Source organism: Sphaeramia orbicularis, chromosome 16, assembly GCF_902148855.1.
Source record: "Sphaeramia orbicularis chromosome 16, fSphaOr1.1, whole genome shotgun sequence".
In the NCBI taxonomy this organism is placed as follows: Eukaryota; Metazoa; Chordata; class Actinopteri; order Kurtiformes; family Apogonidae; genus Sphaeramia; species Sphaeramia orbicularis.
This window is the reverse complement of record NC_043972.1, coordinates 50614433-50641140: the sequence shown is the minus strand read 5'-3', so window position 1 is coordinate 50641140 and position 26708 is coordinate 50614433. Positions and strand designations below refer to the sequence as shown.

General features: G+C 37.9%; 1 protein-coding gene across 4 annotated transcripts in view; it reads left to right on the top strand.

Annotated features, from left to right (window-relative positions):
* thsd7ab (thrombospondin, type I, domain containing 7Ab) overlaps positions 1 to 26708 on the top strand; it is a 277249-nt gene that overhangs the window by 200035 nt on the left and 50506 nt on the right. For all 4 annotated transcript variants that reach the window (XM_030157281.1, XM_030157284.1, XM_030157282.1 and 1 more), the window contains 5 exons: positions 8560 to 8738; positions 9282 to 9287; positions 9731 to 9864; positions 10336 to 10489; positions 13141 to 13282. In XM_030157281.1, the coding sequence (XP_030013141.1) occupies positions 8560 to 8738; positions 9282 to 9287; positions 9731 to 9864; positions 10336 to 10489; positions 13141 to 13282 (615 nt within the window). The remainder of the gene's footprint in view (positions 1 to 8559; positions 8739 to 9281; positions 9288 to 9730; positions 9865 to 10335; positions 10490 to 13140; positions 13283 to 26708) is intronic.

The window sequence follows — 26708 nt, the reverse complement described above, 5'->3', positions numbered from 1 at the left end:
GAATGTCATGAAAAAAATGACATTCAATTTTATCTTTTAAGAGCATGGTTGATCTTTCCAAGAATTTACAAGTAAATAAAAGCTAAGAACTAATTAAGTTGTGGGTGTCATATCACAATATAGGTAGACCTGCTTATTTCTATCCATCCTGTTTTGTGTGATAAAAGATTCAGAAATTATACATACAGTGAACTAAAAGAAAATGTGCAGAGCAGCATCACAAAACAACTTATACTGAGAATAACAGAGGACACAGTACTCTGGACACAATTTGGATGAAAACACAGAAGTCACCAGATTTGGGTTAAAGCATATATATTTTTACATATGCACAGATATATTGAGACAACAGAATGCACTAGCTGCTGCTGACCAAGTACAGAAGTGTAGTGCTTTTTAAAGTATTTGACAAAACACAAGGCCAATAAAATGAAAGGTCATTTACATGAGTAGCCGGTTTTACTTTTCACTTATGCATGCATTTTTTTTTTTTTATAGTAAGGTTATATTGATCTCCACAGTTGGTATGTTAAAATGAGAATGTTAACAGGCTGCCATTTGCTTGTCAGTAGTTTTTCATAAAAGCTCAAATTAAAGTTAAGGGTTATTATATCAAAAACAGAAAAGCAACTTTTTCAGCAAAGATATTAATAACTGAATGTAAAAACAAGTGTCTCCATCCAGTGTCATTTGTCAAACTCCATGGGTTTTACTGTTGAATCAATGTTGCAGAAGAGTGTTTTCACATTTGCTCTGGAGCCTCTGAATGTCCAAATGGGTCATATCTGATGACCAGGAAAAGACGACAAACTGCATTTTGCCAGAATTATTTCAATATAGTAATAGGTTTAGTGGTTCAGATGTTATTAAAGATTTTATATCAGTAAATGACTTGGTTACCAGTGGCTGTTTGGATCTTTGAGGGTTAGATTAATTGTATTATTATGAATTGGTGAAAAAAAAAATTATTTGTACTCCTGCGACATAATTATTTACTGATTTACCTCTCCCCCATCTTATAATAATTCAAAATTATATCTTTCTCTTTCCAGTAAATACTACTACATACCAAAACTAATAGAATATTTTGTTACACATGCCTTGGCTATATATCTCATGTATAGCTGTCTAAGATGTCATGATGTTTTGACCTTTATCATGCCTTAATATCTGCAGATGGCTCTGGTGGCCTTGGCCTTGTCTTCGCAGCATGTGCTGAAGCAACAGGGAACACAGTTCCTGTGAAAAACTCTAAGTGGTCGAGCTTAAGGGCGAACATCTTGCTGAGGAGCTGTGAACTGTGAACATCAGTACTGAACTGAACAGATTTGTTGGTGCATGACGACCCATATTTGTACTAAGTAGAAAAATGCTTTGAGGTCCAGTGCTATACAGCTGAGTTTGTGCTGTGTTACAATGTGTAGATACAGGTCCATGTCCAATAGGGTTAGTATGGCACATCATAGCCTCCTTTAGGCCAGTGGGTCAGCTTTCTTATTACATTATGCTCTGACATGAACACAGAGCCTCTAGTGTTACTGTCAGTGCATACAAGGACTATAGATGAGTGTGGACCAGGTAAAAAAAAAAAAAAGTAATTAAAAGTAACTATTTCTGTAATACATTATTTACTGATTATGAAAGGAAACTCAAAATGAACAAGTCTTAAAAATATACTTATAGTAGCATCTATTAACAGTCAAACTGAGGTAATCTGCTTCTTCAGCACTTAGTGTTGAATAGATTTGCTTGACTGCAGCCTGGAAAGATTAGCAAACAGTCCCACAACTGTCATCACATTTTGATATAAATGTTTAAGATTTATCCTCAATAATATTTACACATGATTGAGGCAAAATGATATAAAAAGAATGTGACATCCACCCACACACTTTTAACCAGCGAGAAAGGCATGTAGAAAAGCAAAGAGAAGTATGTGTGTTCATGTCAGGTGGCATTTAGATTAAGAAGCTGATTTTGAAAGTAAGCTTTTAATGCTCTATTAAGCCTTAAGCATAGCGATTAAATATGTCTGCCTTTGGGGATCTAATTGCAAAAATGGAATATCATATCCATAGTTACATTATCATTATTTTATTATCACCAGAAAATATTCAAAGTTGTGTTTTCATTACCTCCTGATGAGCTGTTTACATCTTAAGGTCTGAAAATGACCTTTTGAGACGAACATTTTCAGTTACAATCTAAGTACACCCTGAGATGCCTCTAGTAGTTACAACTATTAAAAGCATTTGTTAAGTATTAACTATTAAAACAAATTGTCAAACAAGTTTCAGTTCAGAACTGAAGAAGTCTCTTGGATGAGATGAAACGTTTTCAAAAGAGCTAAACCAGTCCAGTTGAACTGAGAAGAACTACCCAGAAGAAAAAGTTTTATAGTATGGTTTTATGAACTGATACTTTGATTCAGCTCAGTTTACTTTCTTTGAAAAATAATCACACTATCTTAATTATTATACAGACAGACAGACAGACAGACAGACAGACAGACAGATAGACAGACAGACAGATAGATAGATAGATAGATAGATAGATAGATAGATAGATAGATAGATAGATAGATAGATAGATAGATAGATAGATAGATAGATAGATAGATAGATAGATAGATAGATAGATAGATAGATAGATAGATAGATAGATAGATTGATTGATTGAAGTTTCAAATAAGTCTGGCTCAGAAAATTCATTTTAAACACAGGGAGGGATAGAGGGTTAATTCCAGTGTTAGAAATCTGGTTGGAGCCTATGAAGTACTGTCGGGCTCATACAAAAATGAAACATTCTAAAATAACTACATTCATCTAAATAGTGACTGGGCTCTCAACAGTCTGCTATGTAAAGAACACTTAACACTGGAGTTAGTTTGAATGAATTTTCTTTCTTTCTTATGAATGCAAATTACAACAGGTGCAACAACATGTAAACACAAAGTGCAGTGTGATGTTTTATTGGCTAAAAGGATAGAGCTTTTCACCATCAAAACAATTGGGCTGATCTGAAGTCAGCCAGCACTTTGGCTTAGTAGGTAGTCAGCTACAGTAGGTTGGCAATTTGACCAACAAGTGGCCAACTTTAGCCACCCAAGAATAGATATTACCTCAAGGTGGTTTGTCAACTTAGAAAGGGAGTCTTAGGACATAGAAAGCACTTTTTTTGTTGGCAAGCTGAAGATGGACTGCCCAACAACACTGTGTTCCTCTTTGCCCTCTTTAAATGTGAACTGATCCTTGGATTTCCATACCAGAGGTGAATTCTTGCCCTGGTTTTGTTTCAGCTCTGTCCTTTGTGTTGTGTGTGGACAGGTGAACATTGTGTTGTGTGTACATTGTGTACTGTGGTGCAGATACACTTATGGAAATTAGTGATGGGTTTTGCAGTTTGGAGCAAATAGTATGAACTTAACATTCATACTTAATGCATATTTAACATTCACCAAATCTTCAGCCACTCATTTTAAGGGTTAGGGTTGTATTGAACCTATGTTTGAAATGATGTAGTTTAGGCTGTGTTTTAGTGCCCAGGTAAAAGCAGACAGAAGATTTCTCTTTCAAATCTAATACATACTTTTCGACCTTAAAATGTACCTGTTGGAAACTTAACCCTAAGTTCCATTTTCACCAAGTGTCTATTGAATTTGAGAATGTAACTGTCCTGATTAAAGCGTGGTCAAGTTGTTAACTAAATACAGTTCATCTTCATGTTATTTTCTAAACTCTATATGGTTAGCAGATGCCTTTCTAAAGAAACTGAGCAGTTTACAGTCACATGTCAAGGAAGGAAGGAAGGAAGGAAGGAAGGAAGGAAGGAAGGAAGAAAGTCTTCCTTTAAAGGTGACAACCCCTTTGGGATCTACCAGAGGAGCTTTTGGCAGGTTGTAAGTTAACCTCTAAAGGTGACAGGAAGCGATTTGCAAGGATTCAGCCAAACCTCCCTGAGAGCTTGGCAAGACACCTAACAGGTATATTTGGATGAACTACAAATGAACTGCAGACTGAGGTGCTGCAGCAGTTGTACAAGGACTGAACTTTAAGTGACTGGGTCACTGATTTATACTGACTGGATGAGCCTGATGTGTTGGCCCTACAGTGGAAGATGAAAAGGTGATGAGGCTTTTTTTCAGAGGCTATGCTGATGTTAGCAAGGTGCAGAGGAGATAGTCTAAAGTCAGGGGCACTGAAGTGTAAGGAGGTCAGGAAGCAGAAATGTGTGTCCATTCACATTTGATAATTATACCACTAAGGATTTACTTGTGCTAGAAAATAATCTAGGACTATGTCAGGAGGCTTTATTTTTATCCACTTATATTAGCTGTAAGTGATCTGTCTGCTCAGTTTTGCTACAGCAGTGTGGTTAATAAGATTACCCTTTAGGTTATAAATTTGTCGAAGTAATTATCCAGCTAGATAAAGTGTCTTTGCAACTTTGCATCTCTGTAGTTGACCTGGGGTTACACAAATAAAATGAACCAATAGTGACATTGTAATTCTGAGGTAAATCTGGCCGATATGTTTTAGTGCCAGATTTTATACACGCACATATACATATAAATATAAATATAAATATATTATATATATATATATATATATATATATATATATATGAATACACAAGAAAAAAACTACCTAAATACTAACCTAAAATGCTCATATGGTTCTTCTCTGTCATACAGATGAGCATGAATTACTCCTGTCCCACATCCACCCCTGCACATTCAGAGAATAACCCCCACACACTCGACCTGTAAACAAATCTGTAGCTGTTGTTAAAACCATACAGTTAGTGAAAATGAACTCAGAACTGGGATTAGGTTACACTTTATTACTATTTGAATCAGTTTTTTGTTTGCTTGTTTTTTGTTTAAAATATATAAATAGTTAACCTCTGATTTCATGAACATCCAGATTAATTTATGTTGACAGGTAGAGAAATCTACTGACTTTTTGAGCAGGATTTAGCTGCTCTCTGTTGGATAGAGTTGCCATTACTTCAAACTAACGCTAAGGGTATCTTAGTGAAAATGTTGAGCACTTCCACTTGGAACCACCCTCAAGTAGTTCCAACAGCATGCTACATCACCAGTGCTTAATTTTTTAGTCCCTGCTGCAGGTTACTGCTTGTGTGTTGTATTTATTCTACTATTAGGCTGGATGACTGTGATCATACTAGAGAGCTCCAACTATTAGTTAATGTGTATATGATAATACACACTAAACTCAATCCAGTTGTAGTTTGAGCAGTTCGGATTTTTGATGTGGATTTTCATGTGTATCTTGTATTTGGTGATATTACTGTTATTCTTATCTTGGTACATCTTGAAGTTCAAATGAATATTCAGTCAGTAAAACAAAATAGATTTTAGATTAAACTATAATTAAAATGCACAAAATTTATCCAAGGTAAGATGAAAAACGAATGAGGCAGGATTTTTCATTTCCAGGTGGTTACAGGAGAAAAGAACAGATTCTTCTGTCCCCATACAACTGTGGGAACCATGGGATTATCATAGTGCTGCAGTGGTCAACTCCAAGTTAATCCTCCAAAATGTGTGCCTGATTGATTGACTAATGAACATGTCACATTTTCAATTTCAGCCCTTTTTAGATGAAACCCTCTTTCTGTGGCACCCTGCTGTGTCTCTTTGAAATGAATCGAAGGTCTTCCCCCACAAGTATCCTCCAAATGCCTCTGCAGAGCTCTGTGGCAGTCCATGGTTCACTGTAGCTCATTGTCAGTGTGAAACACGTAAAAACACTTTCTTCCTTGTGTAGAAGGCCAAAGTATACCCCTGTCCAGACTATATCGGCAGTATAAACTGGCCTAGGCCACAATATACCGCCCAGGCCAGGTTATACCCACATGATATCAGTAGTGTTGAGTGATGTAGACAAGAATTACTTAATTTTTCAACATTTTATGGGGGGTTAAGATAAGTTAAATGAAAAAGCTAACTGACTTAAATCTTAAAACTCTAAACAATTACTTTTATTACTTCAACCAGAAACATTTCAATCATCAGTCAGTAAAAATAATGAGGGGGACTTGCTAGTCTTAGAACTTGAAGTTTCAGGATGTTACGACTTTAATTATATTATGAACAGTCAAATTAATTGAACACTATATTACAATTGCATTCTAAGAGAAGTGTGGTAATAATCTTTGATCATTGCTGGAGATTGGTAATTTTACTGATGTTTATTTTACTGAAGTTTTTCCGGTTGAAGTAGTAAAAGTAATTGTTTAGAGTTTTAAGCTTTAAGTCAGTTAGCTTTCTCACTTAACCTGACGAAGCTGAACCCCCAATAAAATTTTGAGAAATTGAGTAATTCTTGTCTATACCACTCAACACCACTGATATCATAGGGGTATAATCTGGCCTGGGGGTACGATTTGGCCTAGGCCAATTTATACCCCAGGGTATAGTCTGGACAGGGGTATACTGTGGCTTGTTACACCTGTAAAAAAAAAAAAAAAAAAGTAAGAAATATACTCATAAACACATTGGCCAGACTGAGGTGTAATGAGCTTTTATCAGTTACAGATTTCTTAAAAACTTGAAGGGATTTTAAGGAATATCCATATCCACCAGTCAGGCTAATGCCACATCTCTAACTGGAAAGGGCAGCAGTCTAAAAGAGGAAGTGATTAGGCAGCCAGTGAGACAGTCCACTTTACTGCCTCATTCACCTCATTGATTGTTTTTTTTTTTTTTTTTTTTTAATCAAAGACTAAACTGATTTAGAGAGCAGTGCTGTTTTGTAAGCCTGACAGTGTATAGCCTTGTGTCAGCTGAACAGATTTCATTTTAGGTAAGAGGAAAAACAAATCTTGTTGAAAAAATTGTTTGGAAAACAGACAGCACCTCAGAGAAGAAAACAATTGTATATATTACATATTTGATTAAACCTTGGCCTGACTGTTCTGCAAAAAGACATAAAAGCTCCAGACACACAAGAAAACACATGGCTGCAGACATGAGGCGTGCATTACTGACATGTAAAAAAGCAGTCCTGTTGACTGTGTCATGGCCCTGCAAACGGAGGCAAAATAGATTGAAATAATGAAGCTTTTTGCCAGGACTAGCCAATGCTTTACTAGATCTTGAGACTTTTATATAACAGAGGGCAAAATTGGACCTTTGAAAGTGGACTTGCTTTCATTCCACTGGGCTGAAAATCAATAGGAGCATTTAGATTAGATCGTGAAGTATTGCATAATTGTTTGTGTGGCTCTTCCAGGAGAGCATTTTCTTCATCTAGCATTTAAAAGGATCTTGAACTTCAGTATTTGTTTGTTGGATCGGAATGAAAAACTAGGCACCAGGAATTAGGACAAATGTAGATTTTTAGTGGATAAAGTAACAAGACTTTTTTTAATAAAAATGGATTGGATTTCTATAGCGCTTTTCAAGGCACCCAAAGCGCTTTACATTAGTGATCCATTATTTATTCACTCTCATATTCTGGTGGTAATCTACGTCTGTAGCCACAGCTGCCCTGGGGCAGACTGACGGACTGGCTGCCAATTCACGCCCCTCCCCAGCCCTACCACCAATCATTCACACGTATTCATACACAAGTGTGAGTGACACTGGAGTGGGTGAGGACTGGGGTGAGGTGTCTTGCCCAAGGACACAACAGCATATGACTAGGGATTCAAACCACCAACCCTTTGGTAATTGGACAACCTACTCTACCTCCTGAGTCACAGCTGCCCATGGCACCAGATTGCTTTAAAGCAATCATTTTCAAGTTGGAGGTTGTGATCCTGCCAATGGGTTGAAAAATTACTCAGACAAGCTGTCTGGTTTGAGAAATCAAGTCAAAAGAGGTATCATTTCCAAGGTGCTTTCTTTGTGAACCTATTAGATGTTATGACTGTAAGGTAGATTCATTACAGGAAGACCAATAGTTTGGTAAATGCTTTATTCAGTGACTCTCTCCACATCACAGATGAAAATGAAACTTGAATATATGGAATGAAAGTTGGAAAGAAAATTAAATTTTCAAGGGATGTAATTTAAATAGATGTGATAAAAGTTGGACTATGTAGAATAAATGTAATCAAGGATGGGTGATCCACATCAGAATTTTATTAAACTTTATCAGCTTGAGAACCAAAAATCAATTTGTGTCTCCTCAAGACCCATCTTCAGCTTGTTCCTTTTTGTTTGTTTTGGGTTTTTTGTTTTGTTTTGATTTTTTTTTTTTTTTTTTTTTACATTTTGTTTCATCTTAATGTAATTTTTGCGATTTTCTATCTTCTACACCATTTTTATCTAATCCTTGTTTATGAACTCTTCCTCACTGATTCTGCTCAGTTCTGTGCCCTCAGTGGGTCTTGTTGCTACTCTCTGTGACTTAGACTTTCCCTGTGTGTGAGAGGCTGGAAGGCCCAGGAACAGATCCATAATGCCTTCTCCTGCAACAAATATAACTTGCTACAAAAAGAATAATCTCTCTTTTTGACAGTAGTCAAGACTGAACGTATTGTTTGTTTTTAACTGAACCTTCTTTGTGTTTTCTGTCCTCCATGCAGGTTACATTGAAGAGGCATGCATCATCCCATGTCCATCAGACTGTAAACTCAGCGAATGGTCCAACTGGTCTCGCTGTAGCAAGTCCTGTGGAAGTGGTGTCAAAGTTCGCTCCAAATGGCTCAGAGAGAAGCCATACAATGGGGGCCGGCCTTGTCCCAAACTGGACCACATCAACCAGGTACTTTTTTCAGAGGCCCTCAGTCTATTGGTATGCTAGTGGTATGCTGATGTCTGAACTGGAAATTTTTATTTTTTAAAGTTTTTTTTTCTTAATATTATCCATGTTACTGTATATTTAGAGTGATTGAAAAACTGAATTATTAATGTATGCTAAACTTCAGTGTTACCTTTTCATTATTGCAGTACTGATTTGTGCTGAATAACAACAGTGCAGAAAACAGTGGGTGCAATGAAGCCAGCATCCACCTTAATAATGCCCCACTGTGCACTGGTTGATTCCTTAAATTTTTGGGATTTGCTAATATGAGATGCTTTTCAGTCCTGATTAAGGTTGTGTTTTTGTGCATTTGGCTCTCTGTGTTTCTATGTTTGCTAAACTCACACATGTATTTATGCTTAGAGGCTCTTCCGATGAAGTCCTCTTTGTATGTTGTATTAATCACACATTGCATACTCTATGAACAGTTGGCATGTGCTCATTAATCCATCTGTCTCCTTTTAATCCACTCCAATGCTCACTGGATATGACTCACTGCAACAGGCCCAGGTAAGAGCTGCTTCTCTCAGCGATTTCTAATGTAGTCACAGATGTTAAGTGTCACTGATGTCAGTAGGTCACTGACAGATAAATGTACACAGTCACAGCATTCTCATGGTAGACCAGGTTCTATTTCAGTTTTATTTATATAGACATTAGTGAGCAGCAGAGTTTCTGCGGGTACAGAAATAATCTTGTAGGCTGAGCTAAACCTTGGGTAGCTGAGCCAAACAATCACTAAGTATAACGAAAAATTCAACTGACAGACCTGAACGACTAAAACATAAATTGCAGTGACTATTTTATTTTTGTCCTGACTATGATGAACCTGATTGTGACTTATAAAACCCTCAGAAAGTCAGACTTACAACTGTTTTACTATTTGTTGTTATAGTATATCAGTGTTTAGCTTTATGGTGTTTAGCACATAAATAACACTTTCTTTTTCATAGGTGTACGAGGTGGTACCATGTCAAAGTGACTGTAATCAGTATGTATGGGTGGCCGAGCCATGGAGTGTGTGGAAGGTCAGCAACGTGGACTTAAAAGAAAATTGTGGTGAAGGTGTCCAGACCAGAAAAGTCAGGTATCTGTCAATTTATGAGCTTGTGTCTGTGTCTTGATAAATTAAGCTGATTACCTTGATTATCTGATTATTAAATCAACTTAAAAAATTGTATATCGAGCAGATTTTGATCAGTTTGAAATAATAAAAATACATATACCATGTCAAAGGTTAGTGTCTCATTAGACATCTGCAAAAATCTGACTGAAGATAAACATTAGGCATTGTGTGTGTGTGTGTGTGTGTGTGTGTGTGTGTGTGTGTGTGTGTGTGTGTGTCTATGTATGTAGTTAGTTGTTAAAAAGATTTTTGAAAAAAAGCTCTTTCTTTTTGAGTATGTACATTTTTACCATAAAGGTGTCCAGAGGGTGCAAAATGCATCCGCTTGAACACTGCTAGCTCTGTGCCCAGTACAACATGGCCTTGTCTCAGTAGAATATGTCAAGCTGCACAATGTTCCTAACAGTGTGTGTTTCTCCATCAATCCTGCAGATGTATGCTCAACACCATCGATGGCCCATCAGAGTCAGTGGAGGACTACCTGTGTGACCCAGAGGAGATGCCCCTGGGGGCCAGGGAGAGTCGGCTGCCCTGCCCCGAGGACTGTGTCCTAAATGACTGGGGCCCCTGGAGCCGCTGCAGCCTGGTGAGAGCTGACCCTAGATCAGAGGGCAGGAGCCGCAGCCTGTCTGGCACACAGCAGAAATGGCAGCATCAGACATTTGTGAAGCCCACTGAGATTTATTTTGATATCTTTTTCTTGTCAGGAATATTTTCTCTGAGGCACAAGAAATTCGAAGCGTAGCAGCACTGTATTTTCTTCTGAGCAGTGTGTGAATCTCTGTCAACAGGTTATTTCCAGTCCACCAAGGAAGAATAAAAGAAATATATGAACTGAGAAGCAGGAGAAAAATGGCTTCACCTATATCGCCTATATTACACTGTAGTCACTGTGCATTAAGTAGGGAAGAAGATTTATGATGAGAGCTCCTCAGCAGGTCTTGGGATTAATTTTTTTTTTGATGCACACCCACATACACTTTTGTGTGTGTGATGAGTAAGTAAATTTAAAGCTGGATAAAAATATACCTGTTTGTTATCATTGTCTAACAAAATCAGCCAACAGAAATAATATATCTCTAGTATGTTGTTTAAAGCTACTGATTTGTGTTTAAAGTCTGAGTAAAGCAGTTCTGTTTGTCACATCACAGAGAAATGGGTTATTAACTACACAGCCATATTCTGAGTGTTTAAAAAATCAGCAAGTATATCAAATTAGGTTGCAGAATAATGAAAAAAAAGTGTTATTCTGCTCTTAATCTGCTCTGAAACACTGTGGGAGTAGACAGGTGAAGGGAAAAAAGCAATATCTGTGTTTGGGTATGCTATATTTAGAACATTTTCACAGTTCTTCCTTGCTGTCAGAAAGCTGCTTCAGATGACACTGAAACTATTAAACCACTCTCTTCAAAACCATTAGACTCCTTTAGATAAAAACAGTAATTTTAGAACACAGGTACATAGAACACAGGAGATGCTGGTTAATTTAGATTCCAGCTAACTAGCAACTAATGTACTACATGTGTTAAATATGGCCCAGTCAACACTGTGATCTGACATTTTACGTCACTTAAAGATATCATAAAAAGTCTAGTTTATATATGTCCATGTGAAAAAAGAGTTAAGCAAATTATGGCATCACACGAAATTTATGCATGCCCATTAAGATGATGTACCTGCATGTTTCCTGGCCTCTGGCTCTAACAATGACTTGTTCATAATTCAACTTGCCATTCTGCACCAATTAAGTGGTAGCAGTTTAAAGCCAGAAACTACAGTTTGTTTGAGGGTTTAGTTGTTTCTGCATTGTTGTGTGTGAAGTTAAGTACAGATGGGGAAAATATTGAATTAAAAAGTATCCCTCATATTGTGCAATATATCTAAAATGTTACTGAAAGTAAGTAAGTAACCAGCCAAGGCAGCAGGCACTTTCTCTGCTCTGCTAGGTAAAATTAATGTTTTGGTCAATGAAATCTGGTAGCTTTGAAAGACTTTAAGAGGCTGAGTTTTTGCTTTATAAGGTGATGCTAACTGTGCCTCCAGTGTGTCATTGACCTGGAATGTGTGAGCCACACAAAAAATGCTGAACGTAAAACTGATGAAATGATGATGTTTGGTACAACAAAATTACTTGTTTAGAGGTTTTTGTACACTTTTTTAACACTATGATCCAATTTAAATGTACGTCAGATTTGTGCATGCTTGCACACTTACAGGAGGCTTTTTATGGTGTATGTGTTGTTGTGGGAGATTATCTTTTGTTGATGTTGGTTAACTTCATTTCAAGGGTACATATTTGTTGAGGAACACAGGAGATACATTGAAGAACTCAGCAGTGAGAGTGAGGATTTTTGTAGGAAAATCACACATAGTGGACCATGGTTCTATTTGATTTGACCTTCATTTCTCAGACATTTTAAAAGTAGGTTTTGTCAATTATATTACAAGCTACTGTAAAGTATGAGGAATTTGAACATAGAGCTTTTAAAGAGTCACTAACTGCTGATTCCATTACAGCAGCAAAGCACAGACCTGCAGACTACAGCACATGTGCAATCTTTGTTCTCCCTTTGGCAAAAACATGTAAGGTGTCAGAACATCCTGCTCAGCTCCTCCGCCCCAGACACTTCCAATTCATGATAAAAAGCCATTTTAACTGCTCTGGTTTCACCCGCTGTTCTCACAGCACCACCATGGCTATTGTTAATCACACCCCATTCTCTCACAAAGTGCTTGACATGCCGGCTTTCCACAATTCCATTCTCACCATGGAGTCAGCAGTGGCACCAGCGGGGGCCTCGCTCATGTTTTATTCATTCTGCCAGAGATAAAGTTATTCATAAGGCTGTCGTTTTCTCTCTCTCAACTAGTCTGCAAGCAATGACCATGTACAACCTGGTGCTTTACCATTTCAGTAGAATATATATTTTCCTGAAAAGAATTAAACTCCTTTCTCCTGGCTGATTCCTAGCTTTCTGTGGAACCCCAACCCAAGGAAAATGTCCTGCCCTGACAGAAGTAGATGAAGTGTTCCTGTTAGTGCATTGTAAAGTAGAAGCAGACATATTCACACAGGTTGTTGACAGTGGCAGGAGATCTCACTGAACAAATGATTTAGTGTCACTTCAGGGATATGTCTATGTTCATTTACTGCTTTTTGCTGCTGTATGGAGTGCAGAAAATCCTTCAGGCAGTCTTAAAGCTCCAGTTTGATTAATGGAAGTCTCTGTATTTCAGCCTTGTACTAGAACCAACAGTCGAGTGCGGACGGCGTACGTCCTTCGGTCGCCCAGTGTAGGAAGACAGTGTCCTGACACAACTGACAAAGAGCCCTGCAGCCTAAATCTCAACTGCTTCAACTACTTCTACAACATCACAGGTAAGGAAATCATCTAGAAAGGGTAAAGTCAAGATTAGGCTGGTTTCATTCTTAAAAACTTAAAGGTGCGTTTGTTTCTGCTTTAAATCACTGAAAAAATTAACTAAACTTTATATCAGAGTCTGAAGAAATAACACGTGAAGTTATGTCCAAGATAGTGTCCTAAAGTAAACAGTGAGTGATTTGTTGAGTTAGATTCTGTATAAATCCCTATATATCTTATATAATGTACTGGATCTTTAAAATGTAAACATATTCACATACAGTATAATTTACATAAACTACATATGTTTCTTTTATACTGGATAGTACAAAAAATATGCTTTAAACAGTTTTTGAGGTAAAAGTCTTTGAACCTTTGGCAGCTTGTTGTGTACATTATCCAAAATAACAAGAAGACTTTTTTTTTTTTTAATATATCATTTTAAATGCAGTAAAAGCTGCAAATTAGAGTATCTTAGAATACTAGAACACCTCTGTTGTATAGAGGTGGCAGAAGAGATCCAAGAGCCTGGCAGTTGCCGAAATAGCTATATATTAAAAAAAAAAAAAAAAAAAAAACTGTGTGAGTGAGAAAATCTTTTTTTTTATTTATTTCACCAGGGTGCCTCCACATGAACCACAACACTAATGCATAATCATCCTTTATAATGGAAGTCTGGCTGTAGGGCTACCTTTGAAAAACAACTAGGCAGAGAAATTAGTGACTGACTCATAAGTTCAACTTTTTTTCACTTTTTGTGTAATGACAACAAAGAGTTGACATTAATGGAGCACAAAATCCTCTTTTCTTTTTTTCTTTTTTTTTTTTTTTTTTAATAGTTTTACATACCCAAATGAAAATCAAATAAAAAGATATGCCCATGTGCTGTTTAGATGTCAGACTAGTGTTAGATCTGTATAATAGCAAATTTAATAATTCAACCCATTTCTCTATGCATACCCATTATTCTATTATAGTTTATTCTTTATACCACTTATTCATTCTATTTTTAACCTTTTTTTTTTTTTTTAATGCATGAAATTTAATAAGATGAGAGAGAAACTGTATCTCAATTCTTTGTTTGTCCTGCGCCTCTAGTGAATTGATAATAATAAAAAAAATCTTTGAATGTTTAATTTTATTTATGATTACATATCAAACAAAAAAGCTTTGCTCTAAATATGTACTCCCATTTCAATTTTCGCATTTTATACAGTGGTCACACTGTTTGGCCACTTCCATCCCCTGTGTTTTGAAATGTGTGTTAGTCGTGTCATGGAAGTTTCTAGCGCTCTGGACACCATTTTGCAACAAGAACACAAAAGTCACTGAATTGGGGTTAAGCAGACATATTTTACATATGCAAGAATATATGAGACAACAGACTGCAATATCCAAAGCCTTGCCCCTGGCTGTCCGATCAGCAGAAGAATTTTCAAAGCTTATATATGTTTAGTCTTTTCCCATGTTAGGTTAACTAGTAATTGGTTGGTTACTTCTCAACTCCACCTATGTACACATTTTACCTTAAACAGTAAAAGGAGGACACTTAGTCAGTGAAGTCAGTAATGTTTCCTTAAAGAGAAGGTAGACAGTAAGTCTCTGACTCATCAATAAGTGGGCAGTGAAGGAAACAACGAGCTTGACATGTTTGACAAATTACACAGCAGGTGGCCCTAAGTTATGCAATGTTTAAAATGGGAATACTGGATACTGCAATATTCTAATTTCTTAGTCACTACAATTAACACTTTTTCATAAACCCTTCTATTGATGGCTTATATATGTCTGTGAGTAAAATGGAAAGTTTAAGAAGCAGTGCCATCGCACACCAAACTGTCCATTGTTGCTTTGTGTAATGAACATCCACTTGTATACGTCTGTGTCTCAAACCACAACAATGGCTGATATATAGCATATACAGCTTTCTTCAACAAACGCACAACTGTAAATAGCACAAGGATCAACGCACGCACAACTGTAAATAGTATATATAGCTTTTTTGATTTGTCTTTATTTTTTGATTTTGCACTTCTTCTACTCGTGTGCTTTTCTTGTGTGCTTTTTGTGGTTCACTGCTGTAACCTGGAATTTCCCCTTGTGGGACAAATAAAGGCTTATCTTATCTTATCTTATCTTATCTTATCTTATCTTATCTTATCTTATCTTATCTTATCTTATCTTATCTTATCTTCACAAATGGTCAGTCCTGGTAGTTGCAAAGAAATAGTTTGAATTTTTACCCCTCGGCCAACTTCGGGCCAAAGGGGTATTGTAATAATTTTGTCATCCGTCTGTCTGTCTGCCAATTCAACAATGTAACTGCATTATCTGAAGAATGCATTGACATATCTACACCAAATTTATACCGTGGATACATCTTGGCATGGAGCAGATGCCTATTGAAAATAGGTCACCTTGACCTACTTTTCCAAGGTCAAATGGAGACATGTCCTTTCAACAACCTAATCACATTATCACATACTGCATCAGCTGATAGTTTACATCGTAGCACTGTTAACTTAGCTCTCTTTTTAGATAACAGCTACAGTAAAACCACAAATCGCCACATTTTCTGTACAGTTTGTCTTGTCAATAGTCAGACAAAATATCTGTTTGGAATCATCCAAATTCAGAACTGTCAGTTTTATCTGAACCATTGATCAATAAGTGGTAGCATACATAATAACTTCACATGTACTTTTATAAGGTCATAAGCTTCAAAACCAAACTCACCTCTGTAGAAGAAATTCTGCCATTTCAACATCAAACTCTATTCTTTTAGTTTAGAGCTGTGTCCAGTGGAGAAAATAATGATTACAATTCCATCTTCATCACTTTCTTTGACACTGAAAATTGTTTCTTACAGTTCTCATCGTCAACTTGTCACATAGTGACTCTGTCAAACACCTCTTAGCAATAGTTTTCAATGCACTGCAGAGACTGGCAGACTTGAGGCTACAGTAACTCACTGCTCTCTTTAGTGTTCACATCACAGTGTTCCATCAACCTATCGCTGTGAAAAAAAGTACTTCATCTCAGTCGTACCATATATTGACCTCTATGGCAGAATGGCAAAATGACTATTTTATTTTATTTTCTTTTATTTTAAAGTAAAAGTAGTACATATAGTTCCTATATCTTGTCAGTATGTCCAATGATATGATCCACAGTCTCCATGATTTAAAGTCCAACAGAAACAAATGTTTGTCATCTTGTGTTTGTGTATTCTTGTGTTTACAGAGATGGTTTGTAAAAAGAAAATCATGCGGCCACTTTTTTTTTAATGGATGAGAAATATCCATTTAATATCATTTCTAAAACTGGTTGGCACCCATTAGTGTAGTATGTGAGTATTACTAGACTAGACAGATTCAAATTCAGATTTAATTAGTTAGTTTAGGAGAATTTAGACTTAGTTTGTGAGCTCAGTGTGGATAAATGGTGAAAGAGCTGGACAGGAAAGACGGGGAAGATTAAAATGAAAGGAGACAGGCTGAAAATAATGAGAGAGATACTGAAGAGCTGGAAAAGTTGAGTCTGTTAAGTAGGCTGTGTGGCACATTCATTGTTTTCAGACCTGGTGTGAGAAAACTCTGTGATGCTGCCTAGAGGCAAGAGAAACCATGACACTAACAAAGCACAAATATGAAGATGGGAGAACCTACACAATTATTGGCAATATAATAAATGCCCAGTCTTAAAGCATGTTTCCCACTGCATCTGTGTGTTGCTTGTGAAATGAATGAATCAGTAGTAATAAGAGGATTAACAAACTACTGGTATAAGTAAAACTCCAATAGTGGCCCTCTCATCTGGAATAACTGACTTTGACTTTGTTGAGTCATTTTAATTGTACCTACTAAAAGCACAAAGAAATTTAAGAGAAAATTTGATATTCAGGTCCATGTGTATTGACAAATTTTTGCAATTTATTTATTTATTACATTTATTACTTTTACTTAAATATAGAGTTTCAGCTGTACAGCATTCTTTTTTTGTCATCAATTTTTTTTCTTTATTTTCACATCCACAAGGCTGATACACCACAAAGACACACAACAAATAAATGACCGACATAACCAGCCACACTAGACCTCTCCAGTATGTAGTTAATTTGCAAACAGCAGCACAGCCCAACATCAAGAGACAAAAACGACAGCAGAGATATATATTACAGACCCTTGTTGTACAGGAGTGGACATATGTTTAGAGTGGAGTGTGCATGAAGGTTATTATGGTAGTAGCTTGATGTAAATACAGCTGATCAGCTCAATTGATGTCGTTATTCTGCCAAGTTCATGAGTGCATTAATGATTTGAAGCCAGGATGTCTTTGTCTCATGCTTCTCCCCCTGCATTCTGGTCACTGAAAGTTCCAAGTGTGATGTCCCGAAACATAAAAATCCATTGTCTTTTACTGATGCTGTGAGGGGGCTTCCAATGAAGTGCCAGCATCTTTTTGGCTGCAGTAATACCCACCAAAAAGGCTCTTTTTGATAGCCAGTGCATAGAGGTGTTATTCAATATTATTGGAATACATGGTGCTGAAACTCCCAGTATTTGAATGAGGACCTTGCATACTTCCTTGCAGAAAGTTTTGATTTGCGTTTCAAATACATGCATGAACCAGCCTATACACCCTTCCGTTCACAAGTTGCATTTGGGAGATGGGACCAATTTCATTAGGTGTGCTTTTTTTTTTTTTTTTAGAGTTATGAGTCCTATGCATAAAGTTAAAATGTATCAGCGGATGTCCGGATTTTTTTGATGCATTAATAATTGATGACCATATTTCATTCCAGTTGAGGGAGTTATTATCACTTCATTTAGTCAAGTCTTTTTTCCAAACCAGAGTAATAAGTCTTTCAGGGAAACAGATTGTAAAATATCAATCAGTTCAGGCACCACTCATTATTGGTGCCCTTCATTTAACAAAGTCTGATGAATAGGATGGTTGGTGAGTGAAGTCTCCAGTCTCAGCAAACACAGTAAGTTTTCATTCCTGCATGTAGTTGCAAATATAGAAAGAAAGTTGAGTTGGGAAGGTTGTAGCTTATCATAATGTTGCTAAATTTTCAAAGGCCATTGTTGTTAAAGATGTCAAAAACAATGTTAAATATTGGTGTATTGAGATGCCGTTTGCTGTAAGGGCTGGTTTTGGGCTCAACCTTATGCCATATGGACAGAGCATATGCAGTCACTGGACTCATATGTAAACTGATTTGCTCTTAAGTAACTGATGAATATATCAGGTCCTCCAATTTGTATAGGAGAGCAAGATTTCTTCCAAAATCTTTCCAGCAAGTGTTGGAATCATTGTTAAGCTAGATTCCTAGTGGACTTAACACATAGGGCCAAAGATAATGCTAAAAGTTGGGAACTGAGAGACCACCTTTTGTCCTGTGATGCTGCAATGTTAACAACTTTAATCTAGGTCTTTTGTTGTTGACCAGGTGAATCTGGATATTAATGAGTGGATTTTACCCCAGTAGTCTGATGGAGGGGGTAAGGGTGGCATGGAAGAAAAGAAGTTAATCCAAGCTGTATTGTCCATTTTTACTATTGTTATTTGAGCATGCAGTAACTTCGGTGAGAATGCCCACCTATTTAAATCCCTCTCAATTTTAAAAAAAAAATTCCATAAAAAAAGTTGTGGCTATACTTGCCAGGTTGGAGTATACAGGGTGGGGAAGCAAAATTTGCAATATTTTGAGGCAGGGATTGAAAGACAGTGTATGACCAATTAGTTTATTGAAAGTCATGAGAATTTATTTGCCACAAGAAAATTTACATAATAGAAAATGTTTTTATTCTATGTGTCCTCCTTCTTTCTCAATAACTGCCTTCACACGCTTCCTGAAACTTGCGCAAGTGTTCCTCAAATATTCGGGTGACAACTTCTCCCATTCTTCTTTAATAGTATCTTCCAGACTTTCTCGTAATAGTTTTGCTCATAGTTATTCTCTTCTTTACATTATAAACAGTCTTTATGGACACTCCAACTATTTTTGAAATCTCCTTTGGTGTGACGAGTGCATTCAGCAAATCACACACTCTTTTACGTTTGCTTTCCTGATTACTCATATGGGCAAAACTTTCTGAAAAGGTATGGATAATAGTGTTAGGTATAATTATGACATCAATATATGTTTGGTTTCAAAACAACTGACGTAGTGCCTGCTGAGAAAAAACAACTAAATGTTCATTGTAAATTTTGCTTCCCCACCCTGTATATCCACACCCAAACATTTGAATGACAGACCACTGGTGGGGTAAAACATTGGAGATGTTGCACAACTAAATTTAATGGGAATAGTGAGGATTTTCACAAATGAATTTTGTATCCAGAAAGAGAGGTCAGTTCTTCAAAAGGTTGTAAAATATTTGGCAAGGAAGTGGTGCATTATAAAAATATAGTAAAATGTCATCTGCATATAATGATATGGAATAGGGAGTATTATTGTTATTGATCATTCCAGTGCACTGTTGCTATTAGTGCTGGTGTATCCCAGAGCAGTTTTTACGGTGCACTGTCTCTATGACGACAACCAGTAGCGCAGGCAAAATCCTCAATTAAATGGGCGGTCTCCAAGACTTTGCACCTGTTGTCATTTGCGCCGGCAATCTTAGTTGATCACTCTTGACACGCAAATCAATAGCACGCACATTTTTTAGCATGAGCAAGCAAATTTGCACCCGTTATTTGCAACCTTAGTAAATCAGACCCATAAGTCAGTATCTTGGTTGCACTAAATATTTTATGTTCACCCGCTGCCATCATGTGACAGCTTTGAATTATACGAAGTAAAAAAAGTCCCATTCACCTCAAACTGAATTTCATACCTCCTCACTAATTTTAAACTGCCATTCTTTCCCTCTCTCACTTGCTGCATATCAACACCTTCATGTTGTATGTTACAAAGGACACTCTTTCACATGCACTTTTCAATGCCGATACTGTCTTTTTCAGTGCACAGCGTATTTGAAAACTAGCTAAATGTGCCATGGACCCATATTTTATTAAGATGTGTTGCATTGCTTCATTCCTATTTCAGTCACCCTGCTTTTCTCTTTCCCTTCCTCTAAAAGTCTTTGTAAGATGTGACATAATAATCCCCACTGTTTGTTCACAGTGGGTATATGTACATAATTTACAAGCACAGATTATTATTGGGGTAAAAGGAGGGCTGTGTTTTTTTCATTGTGCCGACACCATATAGCCTGTACCTTCCGCCTCTGTTTCTCTCTGTTTCTCTTTCTTGTTGCAATCTTCCTATTTCAGTCCCCAGAGTGCCACAAAGCTCCTCAGCAGAAGGAGACACAATTCCCCCAGTCGGGTTTGCAAACGAGCTCGCTGGAGCTAAAAACAGCCACTCATCTTTGTCAGTGGATGGCACAATTCATGAGTAACACCTTAGCCATTTTTTTTAACACCTGCATACACAGTGTGGCTTTAAAGGCAGTTGCAATCCAAGACAAGAATAAAATGTTTCACTTCATAGAAGTCATTTATGAGGTAGCTGGGTTCAGGGTCTTGCAGCTTTAAATTTTTGTGATGAGGTTTTCTGGGGTAAAATAGCCTTGATGCAGCTTTAAACCCTGGTTATTTTTCAAAGTCAAATCTGTCCGCTTTGCCACGCAGCCTGTTTATGATGCTGCCGTATAAGGATACTGGTGACAGCCAGTTTTATTGGATTTAAGTGAGCCGTTTTAAACCTTTACTGACCTCTTTGCTGACAAAATAATCATCTGCCATCAACAGCAATCTCCAACTGTCAGAGGCTATTTAGAGAGCAACTCTAAACACTCCCCAGTGTCTCACATACACAGTTTGAGTTGAAGGTTGTGGCTGATAGGAAAGAGCATCAGACACCAAAGGTAATGAGCTGAAGTCTAAGTTACTGTACAGAAAGAACAAGGCATCTCTATTCTGCTGAGTCATCTGGAAGCCCAGAGTTGTTCATCTAAATGCATTGCAGGTCTGTAGTGAAAGATCTATCCAGATACAAACTGGGGTGGGCAGGGTTTACTATATCACTAACACAGCTGCTCACATTTCATGAGACAGAGCGGTAGTATATTATAGCTGTAACATTTTAGAATAATATGACATGAATTATTGGTTATCTACCGCTAATAGATAGTTTAGTCATAGACTGCCACTGTATACATACTTCTGTTCACTAAAAGAGAAGGGGGGGGGGGGGGGGGGGGGGGGCGTTGTCAAGGTTAACAGGAGCTGATATTCACCTCTTGGACTGGCAACAGCCTATTGGCAAATATGATAATCATTCACTGAAGGCAGTTAATGTTTATCTGTTGTTGCACCATCTACACATCTGATGACTGACAACCACAATCCATTCAGTTCTTCTGATTCAGTGGTGATAAGTCTGTTACATAAGTTTAATGTACCCAAGTGTGTCACTAAATGAAAGTTAAATTTGAATGATTCATTTTTGTAAACAGCAAGTTTACCATGCCAGTAAAGCAAAGCAAACATCAGAAATGATTATCAACCAAACTGTTACTTTGACCATTGGTATTGACCATGGGGCAAGGACCACAGCTTGAAAGTCAAGCTCGTGTAGAAATGTTTGATGTAAGTGTAATACTATGGATGGCCACTACATGCTGGTTCAAAAAAAGCCCTGGCTCCCATCATCTTACATAAAAATACGAAGCCAATACCTCTTTTTCAGGTGACACATCTTTAAGTTAGTTATCTTCGCTTGCATGGTAACAGTGCTGGAGATAGATCTGGCACTATCCCCATTCATTATGCAATAGTGATAAAAATTGTCTGGGTTGTTGGTCAACATTGTATTTCTTTAAACAAATCACAGTTGTCTGTGGCAGTGCTGAGCACAGAACATAGCAACATGGCGTTTGTAAAGAAGTGTTGTGCATGTGAGGAAGTGTTTTGTTTTCTTAAAAGGACTAAAAATATATATCATTGTCAAAACTTTTTTTTTCTCAGTGAGTAGATGCAGCTCTGAGGATGTCTTTTTCTTTGGTGACTTGTAAACGTCTATGTTGTACTTGTTACTCTTGCCTTACAATATTACTGTCTCACAATTTTAATGTGTTATATGACTCCTGTATTACTTTTGAGTTACATACAGACTCTCGTCATATATGGTGCGCGCGTAGTAGATGAGCATACGTCCATGTTGCATATGTGCTGTCTTCTGCCATCTTCACCCATTGGCTGACCACCAACAGGAACTATTCAGTTCAAGTTTATTTATATAGTGCATACAGCTTCTGTTGCCCAAAGGGCTTTCCAGAAATGCATCAATGAAAATCAGTAATACACAACAGCATATCAAATGGATAAAACATAACACATTAGTATTCAAACTAATACAGTAAGTGAACCAAAACATCCTGTCTTACTAGTTTTTGAATGTCAGGGTGAAGAGGTGGGTTTTCAGTCTTGACTTAAATTGTCATGAAGACTGAGAGGACCTAACAGACAGAGGGAGGCTATTTCACAGTCTTGGCTCTGTCTCCTCTAAATTTGAGCCTGGCTTTAGGCATAGCCAACAAGAGTTGGTTCGCTGATCTCAGGGCCTTGGATGGGATGTAATGCTGCAACAGCTCAGTCAGATAGGATGGGCCTATATGGTGTAGACAATTAAAAATATTCAACAAGATCTTAAATTGCACATGAAAGCTGACAGGAAGCCAGTGTAGGGTGCACAGAACAGGGGTGATGTGCTCATGGCATTTGTTTAAGGAGACGGGCTGCAGCATTTTGGACACTCTGTAGTCTCTGAAGACAGAGAGCCCTGGTCTTACCCCATGTACAAAGAATTACAGCAGTCTAAGCGTGAGGTCACAAATGCATGTATTGCCCTTTCAAAATCAATGTGAGGAAGATATGGCTTTGTTTTAGCCAAAAGTCTCAAATGATAAAAGCTGGACTTTATGACAGCGCTGATCTGTTTATCAAATTTGAACAAAGGATCTACAGTCACTCCAAGATTTCTCACGGAGGAGCGGCAGTAGGAGGACAAAGGACCAATCACGCTGTCCTGTCCTTGTAAGGGGTTAGTTTGTCCAAAGATCACAATCTCTGTTTTATCTTTATTTAAGTTCAGGACGTTTGCGCACATCCATGACTGCACATCTCTGAGACAGTCCAGCAGTGTTTTTATTGTGGACAGGCTGTCACTAGCAGTTACAGGCAGATATACCTGAACATCATCTGCAAAGCAATGAAAATACCTCAGTGGAAGCAAATATAAGGCAAAAAGAGCAGGCACTAAAATGGAACCCTGAGGAACATCATAGTTCATTGGAGACACAGAGGAGGAGTACTGGCCAAGATTTACAGTAAAACTTCTGTTTGACAAATAAGATTTGAACCATTGAAGTGCAGAACTCTAATTGCCCACATATGTCTCTAGCGAGATCAGAGGGATGCTGTGATCCACTGTGTCAAAGGCTGCAGACAAGTCTAAAAGCAATAAGACAGCAGATTTCCCTAATTCATCAATTAAAAGCAGGTCGTTAAAAACCTTTTAAAGGGCAGTCTATGTGCCATGTCTCGATTCAAAACCAAATTGAAACTTTTCACCAATTTCTTTAGAATCAAGGTAGGCCTGCAGTTGGTAGGCAACTTTCTCTAAAACCTTGGACACAAAGGAAATCTTTGATATTGGTCTAAAATTAGAAAGCACATTATGGTCAAGATTACATTTTTTAATGAGAGGCTGCACTGCAGCATGCTTGAAGGCAGTGGGAAAATAACCAGTCATCAGAGAAGAGTTCACTATTTTGACAGTACAAGGACCAATACAATCAAAAACATCTTTAAACAATTGGGTTGGAATATTGTCTAATGCAGTGGTCCCCAATTTTTTTTGTACTACAGACCAGTTTCATGCATGAAAATTTTCCATGGAACGGGTAGAGGTGCAGGGGTTCCAATAACAAAAACCTTTGTCAGTTTAGAGCATGTGATCTGAAACATTTACACTGTATATCAGGCAATTCCAATGATTCTACAATATCAACTCACCCTAATGCAGAATCAGTCGGAACCCTGGACTTGTTTCCCTGCAACTAGACGGTTCCATCTGGGGGTGATGGGAGACACACACTCCAACTGTGTTCCGTATATCCAGTCTTCTATTTGGTAACTGTCATCACAGAAAACCCAGCCACACAAAGATATGAGGTTGGCCAGAGAAGAAGGACTTTCAGGGCTTTTGTGGCAATATCCGCATATTCTGCTTCGACTTTAATCCAAAATGCAAAGAGGTTTGAAGTTGTCTTAACTCTTTAAGTGCCAGACAGTTAAGGGGATAATAAGCCTTAAAAGTGCCACAGAATTTGGCCGTTTTTCAGTATTTCACGTCGTTTTTATAATATTTGAAGAATCCTGCAGGAAACCGCTCGGTAACATCCGACCGATTGCTGATTAGGTCCAAAACGCACCGGACGCAGCCGATTCATTATTGATCATAATTTGCATAATTTATAATAATAATAATAATAATCTTTATTTACATAGCACTTTTCATACATTAAAAACTGTAGCACAAAATGCTTTACATATCAGTTTAGAAATCAGTACTGCCCCCCACCCACACCCACCCACTCACCCGCACACACACACATATACATGCAAACCCACATATACATGCAAACCCACAAGCTCACACATACTTAAGAAGACTGACTGAGCATGGGTAGACCAGAACAAAAATGTACAAGTAAAAGTAAAACATCAATCTAGGAGGCGCTGTCTCAGGGAGCCATCCGCACCAGGAGGCAGCCGGCGACCCCGGCGACCAGGCACCAGCAACACAGCCCCGCATCCCAACTAGTGGGAGAGGGCCAACTGGGACCCCCACCCACCAGAAAGGAGCGGACCCCAGTGAGAGAAGGTGCCACAGCCCCCGGAGTCCACAGCCGCCCCCCGGCATGGAGGGCTCCCTCTGATGAAACACCGGAGAATAAGAAACATTAAAAAGATATAAAAATATTATTCGGTCGCGTGACCTCAAATTCCCGTCTGCTTGGTCTCAAAAGGGGGACACAGAAAGAACGTCATCGAAATGTGAGAAAGAAATGGGGGTGGATGGTTTGTTTGTACACAAATATGGCGTGTTCTCCAAAGCCGATCTGATCGGCCCGTGGCACTTTACAGGTTGTTTTCGTAAAGCCGATTTAATCGGCCCATGGCACTGAAAGTTTTAAACATGGATTGATGTGCCAGAGCAGTTTTGAGGCACTTCAGTGCCACCTGTTGTGATGAACCTGTAACTTAGGCAGGAATCATGATATTTCCTTATAAATGCAGCTTTCTGTTTGCAGGCAGTCTATGACCCTTCTGCAGCCTCATCGTTTCCTTGTTTCTTCCTGAAAACGTTCTCCAGTGAATTTTGTTTTTGACTCATTTCTTTAGCTTGTGTTACTACTGATTCATGAAATGGTGCACCAGAGTCAAGAGCGGCTGAGGCGAGGGCGGAAAAGGTCGCTTTTCAAAATAAAATCTCTGCAAGACTAATGGAAAAAATTGCTTTAATATTAACCACAATTTTTTTTTCTTTGCGGCCTGGTACCAAATGATCCATGGACCGGTACCGGTCCGGGGACCGGGGGTTGGGGACCACTGGTCTAATGGACATGAAGAGGGCTTTAATTGTTTAACAATGTGTGTGAAATCAGGGAGAGACATTAGCTCAAAACATTCAAAGGCAGTATGAGAAACTGATGGTGCCGCAGGGTCCACAACAAAGAAAAGTGACAATCTAAGAGCAGAAATTTTATCTCTGAAAAACCTAAGGAACTTTGTACAAAATATTGAAGAGGGCACAACAATATTTGAGTCACATGGATTTATAAGAGATTTCTAAGTGTTAAAAAGCATCTGAGGTTTATGGCAATTTGTAGACACGAGATTTGACAAAAAGTTACATTTTGCAGCTTTAACTGCCTTCTGATATTCAGCAAGACTGTCTTTAAATATTTGTAAAGAGACTTCAAGATGGTTTTTCTTCCATTGCCTCTCAGCACATCTACACGAGCGTCTGAGTGCGCGGGTCGTCTCGTTTGGCCATGGCTGAGTCATAGGCTTAGTGCATTTAAATGCTTAGTGCATTTAAAATGGGGCCACTGAATCCAAAATCTCCAATAGAAACCAAACAGAATGTTCCTGCCGCATTTTTGATTCCTTAAAGCTGCGTATGACTTTTGTCACCAATTTTTCATCAAATCTGTAAAACCCAGGTCATTGCCTATGTATTATGAATCTGTAAGTCTTTCTGTGATTACACATCTGAATCTTTCCCCCAGCTGCAGTAGCAAGAGGCAGTAAAGCCTTTTCTTTGTTTGTTGCCGCTGCGGCCATAATGCAGCTGCGTGGAGTTCCGCTTCCCACAATGCATGTCGCGACAAATTTCCAAAAATGCCTGAGTGACCAACC